The following is a 12,112-nucleotide window of genomic DNA, read 5'->3' as shown; positions in this document are numbered from 1 at the left end:
ATTAGGGAATGACTTTCATGGTATCAGAGAGAGCTGCAGAGAGTAAAAACTGAAAGGGAAGACCGAGAGCGGAATGAGTCCGAGAAATAATTGAGGACCAATGATGGGCGATAATTAAATATAACAATGAGCTGTAAAGTTTAATTAAGCAATTTCTGCAAAATAATTATAATCTTGCTACTGTAAATACGTTAAAAATATCGACCTTCCCTCCTAGTATATCTTGTTATAGGACTTGTTCCTTTTCTGAATCGTAGGTGATACTAATACAGGGACTGTATAATGCTTCCTTTTTAGATACCTGAAAATGGTCTAAGACCGAAATTGTACTATAGTATATCAAATAAAAAGAACGTCAGATGAAGGCATCACGAACTCATGTAAAAGATTCGTCGCAGCATCCGACCCTATCGTAATAAAGGTTATATAAAAAAAGATTTGAAGTCACCAATTGTAAAACAAACTCCTTACCAATTTTAAGGCGGTAACCATCGTAAGAGAACTTGTGCAATCCTTAAAATATATTTTTTTGTGTCAACAAGCAAAATTTGCAATTAAGTAAACCAAGTAAGATTAGGCTATGTGACAAAGCACGTTAATAATAATAATAGTAATTAGTAACCTTTGTCGTTACTGAAATGCTATACAAGTATATGTAGCACTTGCCATCTTGTGGGAATGGGAGAAATTTTGTTTTGTATTGGAAACCCTGTAAGATACTATAAGGATACCTTTTTTACAACATAATGTATACGGCAACAGTTACTTGTAACTAATATTTTATTAGCACCATGGGTTTCGGCAGCATGGTGCCATCATAAGGTGCATTTACAGTTACTTTTACATTGTAATGAATACGAATTGACGCTAGTTAAAGTAACTGTGGAAGCACATTACATTGGCAGCACGCTGCTGAAACGCGTCGTGTTAGTAAAATATTAGTAACAAGTGACTTCTAGAGTATATATTTTCATAAAAATCGTACAGTACAGTCGCAGGCCTCAAATGAAAACTATATAACATGTGTAAATTTAAATACACTTATATTTCAGGAAAAAAAACATGACACTCTGAACGACTGGAGATAGGACGTTCATATTTATAGGACATGTACATCAGTGTGTTCTGCAGAAATGATTATCATGTCAGTCACATCGGTTCATTATGTGTCCTGTTGCCTAGTAGGCACAAGGACCTCCTTGATCTCTGATAACTTGTTCTATGCGTGATGGCATCGACACGTACAAGGCGCGAATGGCGACGTATGGTACAGCAATCCATGCTACATTCACTTGGTCCCAAGTTTATCTGCGGTGCTTAGCGTTGGGTCACAACGCTGCACCCGTAGTTTCACAAAATCCCACACATTTCCGATTCGCGACAAGTCTGGTGATCTGGCGGACCAGGGCAAAATGCTGACATCCTGTGATATCAAGATGGCATATGTCCATGCAGCAACATGTGGTCCTGCATTGTCTTGCTGAAAAATGACGTCTCGTTGTTGTTCTAAACGGGTATGGCTACAAAGCCTGGTATCGATTACGCGCCTCTAGATGCAAAGATAAAGCGCTGTCTCTCGATATGTTAACAGTATCTAAACAAGCTGATCACCAGAACGCAGTATTATCGAAAAGTAAGCGACATCTTGAGAAGTGCTTCTAATTTGATTGTTGTTGTTGTTGTGGTCTTCAGTGCTGAGTCTGGTTTGATGCAGCTCTCCATGCTACTCTATCCTGTGCAAGCTTCTTCATCTCCCAGTACCTACTGCAACCTACATCCTTTTGAATCTGCTTAGTGTATTCATCTCTTGGTCTCCCTCTACGATTTTTACCCTCCACGCTGCCCTCCAATACTAATTTGGTGATCCCTTGACGCCTCAGAACATGTCCTACCAATCGATCCCTTCTTCTAGTCAAGTTGTGCCACAAACTCCTCTTCTCCCCAATTCTATTCAATACTTCCTCATCAGTTATGTGATCTACCCATCTAATCTTCAGCATTCATCTGTAACACCACATTCCGAAAGCCTCTATTCTCTTCTTGTCCAAACCATTTATCGTCCATGTTTCACTTCCATACATGGCTACACTCCATACAAATACTTTCAGAAACCACTTCCTGACACTTAAATCAATACTCGATGTTAGCAAATTTCTCTTCTTCAGAAACGCTTTTCTTGCCATTGCCAGTCTACATTTTATATCCGCTCTACTTCGACCATCATCAGTTATTTTGCTCCCCAAATAGAAAAACTCCTTTACTACTTTAAGTTTCTCGTTTCTTAATCTAATTCCTTCAGCATCACCCGACTTCATTCGACCACATTCCATTATCCTCGTTTTGCTTTTGTTGATGTTCATCTTATATCCTCCTTTCAAGGCACTGTCCATTCCGTTCAACTGCTCTTCCAAGTCCTTTTCTGTCTCTGACAGAATTACAATGTCATCGGTGAACCTCAAAATTTTTATTTCTTCTCCATGGAGTTTAATACCTACTTCGAATTTTTCTTTTGTTTCCTTCACTGCTTGTTCGATACACAGATTGAATAACATCTGGGAGAGGCTACAACCCTGTCTCACTCCCTTCCCAACCACTGCTTCCCTTCCATGTCCCTCGACTCTTATAACTGCCATCTGGTTTCTGTACAAATTGTAAATAGCCTTTCGCTCCCTGTATTTTACCCCTACCACCTTTACAATTTAAAAGAGAGTATTCCAGTTAACATTGTGAAAAGCTTTCTACATGTCTACAAATGCAAGAAACGTAGGTTTGCCTTTTCTTAATCTAGCTTCTAAGATAACCGTAGGTTAATTTGGTTAATAGTCGTTAAATTTTAGAAATTTGTCATTCACGTAAGTCACATTGGTCAAAGTGTCCCGGACACGAACCAAATGTGATTTGTGACTATACCCAATAGCGCACCACGTCATAAGGTCTTGAGTTGGTGCTTTATTTCTTGTGCCAATGCAGTCACTGTGATGCCGCTACCCTCGTCTGCGGCGAACCAAAATGCGGCCACAATTTACAAACAAACAATACTTGGATTCGCCGGAAAACACTGTCCTGTCCCCAGTGACGTATCTCCTTATGCCATTGCCGTCTATCATGTTTCTGCAAATTCCTCAAATGTCGGCGGAGAAGTGGACGTCGCACACGTAACCCATGCCTTGATAAACGGCGACGGACTGCCACTCCTGATAGTGTACGATGTGTTACACTGTTCCACTGTTACGTCAGATGCGAGGAGGACGCAGATGTGTCCTGAACTGCCATTCGGATGAGGTGTCGATCTTCTCGGGGGGTGGTCTGGGTGTTGCGACCTGACCCATCTCGTCGTGGTCTGCGGCCCTCCGTGAACCAATCTGCACACACCGGTTGTACTGCCGAAACAGTTCGTTCCACTCGAGCAGTAATTTCCCCGATGGATGTATCGCATTCTTCCATGCCAATAATGCGTCATCTTTCAAACTCATTCATTTGATAGTACGGTTCGTCCGTACGCCTGTGAAGCGTCCTGCACGTCTACTCAAATCCCACCTTCTGTTTATAGTCGCAGGCACATTTCACCGGTAGGTGGTGTAGCGTCATGATATCGGTGTTGACCTCGAACACGCCGGCCGACATGGTTCAAATGATAATCCCTTCTGCAGAATATACTAATGCACATGTCCTGTGTATATGAACGTCCTATTTCTAGTCGTTCGAGGTGTTCTGTTTTTTTTCTGACCATTGGTGTATAAGTATAGGCCTACAGTTAGTCATTCCCGTTGAATGAGATGAGGACCCAGACACAACGGCGTATATGAGAGTTCTGAGAGCCGCTCGGCTCCTGTGGCAGTGGGCGTGGAATACTCGTACTTACTGTGCAGCCCTGGAGTACCGCCTCAGGGCGGGCGGTCCGGTCTCGAAGGCGCGGCCCGCCGTCCCGGCGAAAGTCAGGCTGGGCTGCCGCACGCGCTGACTCAGCACTTGCGAACAGTTCACCTGCAACAACGGCCAACGGCCAACCGTGACACGCCTCTCCAATGACAGGTCGCAGGAGAAAGCCGCCACCAGCTCCAGTGGAAATACGTTCACCACACTCGACTGCTACTTAACTGACAATATAACGAGGAGCGTTCAATAACTAATGCTGCACTTTTCTCTTCTGCAAGCAAGTTGGTTTTATTTAGGATTCCAGTACACCATATTATTCCCCACTCTCTTGGCTACAAAACCCAATTTTACCTCCGTTCAACGCGATTGACTTATGCCAAGTTAGTGGGATATCCTGTATGACCGCATGGTATCACTTTACTGGTCGACGTCGGAACCAACGCCTTGCTGCGCAATAACCTCCCCATCAATCGCGCACTGATTCCTACGGACTGCATCCTTCTTTATTTCAAAAAGATAGAAGTTGGAAGGTGCGTGAACCGGGATGCGTAAAATCATTCCAATGACGTTTTGTGAGCTTCTCTCGGGTGTACAAATTAGTGTGACGCCTTTATTTCTCATGGGGATGTCTACATCTATATCTACATGGATACTCTGCAAATCACATTTAAGTGCCTGGCAGAGGGTTCATCGAACCAACTTCACAATTCTCTATTATTCCAATCTCGTATAGCGCGCGGAAAGAATGAACACCTATATCTTTGCGTACGAGCTCTGATTTCCCTTATTTTATCGTGGTGATCGTTCCTCTCTATGTAGGACGATGTCAACAAAATATTTTCGCATTACGAGGAGAAAGTTGGTGATTGGAATTTCGTGAGAAGATTCCGTCGCAACGAAAAACGCCTTTCTTTTAATGGTGTCCAGCCCAAATCCAGTATCATTTCTGTGACACTCTCTCCCATATTTCGCACTAATAGAAAACGTGTTGCCTTTATTTGAACTTTTTCTATATAGTCCGTCAGTCATATCTGGTAAGGATCCCATACCGCGCAGCAGTATTCTAAAAGAGGACGGACAAGCGTAGTGTAGGCAGCCTCCTTAGTAGGTCTGTTACATTTTCTAAGAGTCCCGCCAATAAAACACAGTCTTTGGCTAGCCTTCCCCAGAACATTTTCTATGTGTTCCTTCCAATTTAAGTTGTTCTTAATTGTAATACCTAGGTATTTAGTTGCATTTACGGCTTTTAGATTAGACTGATTTATCGTGTAACCGAAGTGTAATGAGTTCCTTTTAGCACTCACATGGATGACCTCACCCTTTTCGTTATTAACGGTCAACTGCCAATTTTCGCACTATTCAGATATCTTTTCTAAATCGTTTTGAAGTTTGTTTTGATCTTCTGATGACTTTATTAGTCGATAAACGACAGCGTCATCTGCAAACAACGGAAGACGGCAGCTCAGATTGTCTCCCAAATCGTTTATATACACTCCCGGAAATTGAAATAAGAACACCGTGAATTCATTGTCCCAGGAAGGGGAAACTTTATTGACACATTCCTGGGGTCAGATACATCACATGATCACACTGACAGAACCACAGGCACATAGACACAGGCAACAGAGCATGCACAATGTCGGCACTAGTACAGTGTATATCCACCTTTCGCAGCAATGCAGGCTGCTATTCTCCCATGGAGACGATCGTAGAGATGCTTGATGTAGTCCTGTGGAACGGCTTGCCATGCCATTTCCACCTGGCGCCTCAGTTGGACCAGCGTTCGTGCTGGACGTGCAGACCGCGTGGGACGACGCTTCATCCAGTCCCAAACATGCTCAATGGGGGACAGATCCGGAGATCTTGCTGGCCAGGGTAGTTGACTTACACCTTCTAGAGCACGTTGGGTGGCACGGGATACATGCGGACGTGCATTGTCCTGTTGGAACAGCAAGTTCCCTTGCCGGTCTAGGAATGGTAGAACGATGGGTTCGATGACGGTTTGGATGTACCGTGCACTATTCAGTGTCCCGTCGACGATCACCAGTGGTGTACGGCCAGTGTAGGAGATCGCTCCCCACACCATGATGCCGGGTGTTGGCCCTGTGTGCCTCGGTCGTATGCAGTCCTGATTGTGGCGCTCACCTGCACGGCGCCAAACACGCATACGACCATCATTGGCACCAAGGCAGAAGCGACTCTCATCGCTGAAGACGACACGTCTCCATTCGTCCCTCCATTCACGCCTGTCGCGACACCACTGGAGGCGGGCTGCACGATGTTGGGGCGTGAGCGGAAGACGGCCTAACGGTGTGCGGGACCGTAGCCCAGCTTCATGGAGACGGTTGCGAATGGTCCTCGCCGATACCCCAGGAGCAACAGTGTCCCTAATTTGCTGGGAAGTGGCGGTGCGGTCCCCTACGGCACTGCGTAGGATCCTACGGTCTTGGCGTGCATCCGTGCGTCGCTGCGGTCCGGTCCCAGGTCGACGGGCACGTGCACCTTCCGCCGACCACTGGCGACAACATCGATGTACTGTGGAGACCTCACGCCCCACGTGTTGAGCAATTCGGCGGTACGTCCACCCGGCCTCCCGCATGCCCACTATACGCCCTCGCTCAAAGTCCGTCAACTGCACATACGGTTCACGTCCACGCTGTCGCGGCCTGCTACCAGTGTTAAAGACTGCGATGGAGCTCCGTATGCCACGGCAAACTGGCTGACACTGACGGCGGCGGTGCACAAATGCTGCGCAGCTAGCGCCATTCGACGGCCAACACCGCGGTTCCTGGTGTGTCCGCTGTGCCGTGCGTGTGATCATTGCTTGTACAGCCCTCTCGCAGTGTCCGGAGCAAGTATGGTGGGTCTGACACACCGGTGTCAATGTGTTCTTTTTTCCATTTCCAGGAGTGTAGATAAGGAACCACAAAGGGTCTATAGCACTACCTTGGGGAACACCAGAAATCACTTCTGTTTTACTCGATGACTTTCCGTCAGTTGCAACGAAGTGTGAGCTCTCTGACAGGAAATCACAAATCCAGTGACATAATTGAGACGATATTCCATAAGCACGCAATTTCACTGCAAGCCGCTTGTGTGGTACAGTGTCAAAAGCCTTCCGGAAATCCAGAAATACGCAATCGATCTGAAATCCCTTGTCAATAGCACTCGACACTTCATGGGAATAAAGAGCTAGTTGTGTTTCATAGGAAGGATGTTTTCTAAACCCATGTTGGCTGTGTGTCAATAGGCCGTTATCTTCGAGGTAATTCACAAAGTTCGAACTCAATATATGTTCCAAAATCCTGCTGCATATCGACGTTAACGTTATGGGCCTGTAATTTAGTGGATTACTCTTACTACCTTTCTTGAATATTGGTGTGACCTGTGCAACTTTCCAGTCTTTGGGTACGGATCTTTCGTCGAGCGAACGGTTGCAAATGATTGAGGTGTTCGTTAGCATTTATCTGGCGTCGAGCAAGGTAAAGTCATTTCTCGAGTTTCCTGAGAATAGCACGGTGCACTTCGGATTTTAGGGACTACACCAAACAGAATAACCCCTTTAGATTCCCATAATATTGTCACCATGCTTTTACCAGCTAAGGATGCAGCTATAAATCTTTTTTTCGAAAGATAGGTGGTGTGGCGCCACTCCAAGGATTGCGGGTTTGGTTCCAGTTCGAAGTGATGAACACGTGTGTCATCGCCTGTTACGATATTCGACAAAAAATTGTCACGAACGGCTTCGTAACGCGCAAACAATTCCGCAAGATGTCCCTTCGCTACTCTGTATGGTCTTCTCTCAGGCGGCTAGGAACCCAGCGGGTACACACCTTAGAGTACCCAGCTGGTGGACATGTGTATCAGCACTACCAACAGAGACGTCCGGTTGAGCAGCGAGGTGTTTGTGATCCGTCGATCACCTCGAATAAGAGTGTCCGGACGTTCCAACACTGGAAAAGTCACAGCTGTGTATGGACGGCCTGCACTCGGGGAGGTCGTACAAGTTTGCGGGACGTTATTACGATTACGACAGACGCCTCGCCCTACGGCTCGCCGTACTTTTGTTCACTGCCGATCTCCGTAGTCATTCTACAAGCACTTATGAATATCTATGATGCTCTGGTCTTCAGCCAAATGAATCTCAATGACAGCTCTCTGCTTGGAACGCATCTCAGTTAAGGTCATTATTCTGAAGGCTATGTATAGCGCCACGGCCTATTGGAACTTACTGAAGCTATAGGGGCTTAAGCGATGTTCCACAGCAAATTCCGCATCTTTCAACCGAAACTGGCCGAGAAAAAAAGATGTGTCGCATTTATTGAACGCCCCTCGAATGTGAGCGGCAGCCGACAGTAACATTTACAGAGACGGTTTGATATCCCGTACTGGCAAGAAATGGGAATAATTTGCCTCGGTTTGCACAAAGTAAAGCTCTTGCACAAACAAATAGAACACATGGAAGGGAAGTTATTAGCATTATTATTATAACGATCGAGAGTGTTTCTGCAGGTGTGATGCAAACCTCGACTTCTCTCTGTTATCTTCCAATCTCCTGATATATGTATATCACAGCCAACACTCTTAATAATGTTCAACGTGTATTCAACGTACCTTAATGTTTAATTTGATAACGTGTGTCGTAATTTTCGTGTCGTTTTTTAAGGCGCGGTAGTGCGGTAATAAAATCATTTTAATATTCATTGTGGTAACTGAATCAATAAATTAAAGGATTGTGATCTGAAATACGAGACAGCTGTGAAATTCAATAGGTGGTATTATTTATTATTTTATTCCTTACGCAGTGGTAGTAATTTAGGAACAAAGAAAGCGGTGCCGCTATATTAGTTTTGGCTGGATGTTCCATCCGATATCTTCACTGTCTCGAGGTATGAAACTGCTCCGGTTACAGATGTGATGGTCGACATTAGTGAAACGCAGTAAAAATTGAGTGAGACGATATTTTTACACTCGTAAGTATTACATTTTGAGCGACTAAAATGATAAACATGAATAGAAAAGTATACAAAATATAAATAAAAATGAATTCTTTCCAGACCACATGATCATCGCATGTGACATGTGTTGTTTCAGCCAATTCATTATTCAAAAGATGTCTTGAAAAAGCTTTGATGCATGTAATAAAACGATGATATATGCGCTCTTCTGGACACGTTTCAAGCAAATGATACGTAAGACCGAATGTTTACACTTTGGTATCCCTGTCGGGCGTCGTAATGGCCTGACCTTGTTCTCATAAGCGACATAAATTGTCAGAGATCTCGCATTCTGTCTCGTCAATAACGCAGTAGCCAGCCTCGAGATCAAGAGGCAGCCATCGACTGAAGATGCAGACAAGCGTGTCTCTCTGAAACACTGAAAGAAACTCCCAGCTAATTGGACTATAAGAAACTAAACAGGTGATTGACGTACCATCAAGCTAAAACGTGTTTAGCTAAAATTTAAATAGCTGTGATTTACAAAGCTAGATATTATAGGATTCTATCGAATTACTTATTCGACGACAGACAACGTAGATGAAAGAAGAGACCGCCCGACGAAAGTACACCGCGCATCAAAATTACTTGTAGCTGTTTTGGTGACGAATTTATCACTTTAAATGATTTTTAACTTACTGTTAGAGGAACGTAGCACAATGTCACACTCTATGTTGCAATAATAATCTCATATGGACTGCGCATAGCGTCACCAACTCAAAGAAACTTATTGGAAACGTTCTTGTTCTTGCTTCTATATACGGATCAACTTGCCACTTCATTTTCTATAGCACCCATTCAAATATCTCCAAACAGTTCCGATTGTTTTCGTGAACTTCCAGTCTCTCACCATTTCGAATTTGCACAAATTCATTCTTTTTGGGGTCGGCTTAGACAAAAGATCGAGGGACTCTATATGGTTCAAAGCAGATTGTACGTGCTGCGAGAAGTCGTTGACTGCATCTTCAACAACTGGACTAAAATGTACAGGGCTTCACCACATGCAAATCAGTTTTTTGGATCGTGGAGTACTGATATAGCCAAACTGCTTTCCGTATTGTCATGTAATGGTCGTTTCTTCACCACGTCCACCTTTCAAACAATAACTAATATTTTTTATGCAGCCCCGAGGCTTCAGAAACATGCAAGTGCTCATGATGGCCGTTAATCAACACCCCCTCCCCTTCCCCCTTCCTCACTGTTGCTGCACCCAGGCTTACGAGATATATTTGAAATAACACATAACACTGGATCTGTACAGAATATAATCATTGTTAAAACACCACGCTATTATCTCTCCTAAACGCCTTTGAAAAGTTACATGTTTTGTAGTACCATGTGTCGTTACATAAGAACGACCGTTAATCGTTGACTTCTCATGGCAGCATATTAAGTCACTGATGTTCTCTCACAGATGTTAAGAGAGAATAGCGAAGAAAGACTTTTAGCGAGATGCTAACAACCGTGACGTTTTATGTGTGATTAAAAACATAAAATCTTGCAAATAAACAATATGCCTCCTTATAAGCTACCTGTAGAAATCTCAATATTAGATTATGAAGACACACGTTACAAGATGATAGCTTATAGTACCATGACAGTATGTGAAATTATTGGAACCTTTAGTCCAATGTATTTATCTGGTTGAACAGTTCTTTAGTCACAAGAGTGTACGCTGGCAAGGCTGAAGCCTAAAAAATCAGCCCGTTAATTCATTTGTACAAGTTAGAATATCCACCAAAGAAACCGAAGGGAAGATAAGGATTTAATGTCCCATTGAATTCGTTATCATCATGGACGGAGTATGTACTCGGTTATCACGCGAACTATTAAGAGATTGCTGCCTATCTGAGAATGCACGCAAGAAGAAGCGAAATTCCTGCTATCAATGAGAATACAGTACGAGTGTTTGATTAGACTAAACAAATGTCGATATATCGTTGATGAATAACTATCTTGCTGATTCGCCCCCCTATCTCCGCGTATCTCACAATTCGCCAGCTACTGATCCTCCGCGATTAACGTGCAAACTTCCATGAGTCGGCAGCTCGCTCCCGTGTTGCGTAAGGCTCCATCTACACCTTATCACAATGTTTGACATGAAAAGCGTGTTAAGACATTCATTCCGCGAACGCGACTGTGCATTGTCCGCGGTATCTAAATCTTATCGCGCTAGTAGCGGGTACTTGACGCATTAAGGGAATAGAGGTGGCTTTTCATAAACGCCTTTGTGCTTGGAACACGAGTAGCATACTGAAGCAGCTTTAGTCTAATCGTAAAAGAGCGCTTTCTAGTTGTCGCAGTAAGAGCGAGGACCGTAAGGGGAGCGGCTGTGAGTTGTAGCACACGCACACTTCTCGCTTTGTAATGATGATATACAAGCTTGCTGTATCAAATACCTGATGAATAATATCAACTTTAACTTATTCCTCTACCATTCGTACAATCCGTGACCAACTGATTCTGCCTTTGGCAGTTCATGATTCTGTAATATATTTAACTGAAAAGATGTTCAAAAACAACAATTAAAAGTACTGTTGTCAAAAAACACGGGAATAAAAAATAATTGAAATGAATTCTTCTTCCGAATACTTTGAGAGGTGGTGGTACTCATCGAAACAAGAAAATTAAGTTAAATGATCATGAATCCGGAAATGCATACTTTCTGAGATGTCCAATAAACCTGGGTCCGGAAATGCTTACTCTCTGAGATAAGTCCCATAATCATACATAGGTCCGGAAATGCATACTTTCTGCGATAAACATGTGTTCAAATGGCTCTGAGCACTATGTGACTTAACTTCTGAGGTCATCAGTGGCCTAGAACTTAGAACTAATTAAACCTAACTAACCTAAGGACATCACACACATCCATGCCCGAGGCAGGATTCGAACCTGCGACCGTAGCGGTCGCTCGGCTCCAGACTGTAGCGCCTAGAACCGCACGGCCGGATAAACATGTGTTTCTACATCTACATCTACATCTACATTTATACGCCGCAAGCCACCCAACGGTGTGTGGCGGAGGGCACTTTACGTGCCACTGTCATTACCTCCCTTTTCTGTTTCAGTCGCGTATGGTTCGCGGGAAGAACGACTGTCTGAAAGCCTCCGTGCGCGCTCGAATCTCTCTAATTTTACATTCGTGATCTCCTAGGGAGGTATAAGTAGGGGGAAACACCCTCTCGAAACCTGGCGAGCAAGCTACACCGCGATGCAGAGCGCCTCTCTTGCAGAGT

At 44.0% G+C, this 12,112-nt stretch overlaps 1 protein-coding gene across 4 annotated transcripts in view; it reads right to left on the bottom strand.

Moving 5' to 3' along the window:
* LOC124788055 (proton-coupled amino acid transporter-like protein CG1139) overlaps positions 1-12,112 on the bottom strand; it is a 237,693-nt gene that overhangs the window by 27,487 nt on the left and 198,094 nt on the right. For all 4 annotated transcript variants that reach the window (XM_047255131.1, XM_047255134.1, XM_047255133.1 and 1 more), the window contains one exon: positions 3,863-3,984. In XM_047255131.1, the coding sequence (XP_047111087.1) occupies positions 3,863-3,984 (122 nt within the window). The remainder of the gene's footprint in view (positions 1-3,862; positions 3,985-12,112) is intronic.

This window comes from Schistocerca piceifrons, chromosome 3 (genome assembly GCF_021461385.2).
Source record: "Schistocerca piceifrons isolate TAMUIC-IGC-003096 chromosome 3, iqSchPice1.1, whole genome shotgun sequence".
Taxonomy (NCBI): domain Eukaryota; kingdom Metazoa; phylum Arthropoda; class Insecta; order Orthoptera; family Acrididae; genus Schistocerca; species Schistocerca piceifrons.
Note: the sequence above shows the minus strand (reverse complement) of the source record. Positions and strands in the feature narration are given on the sequence as shown.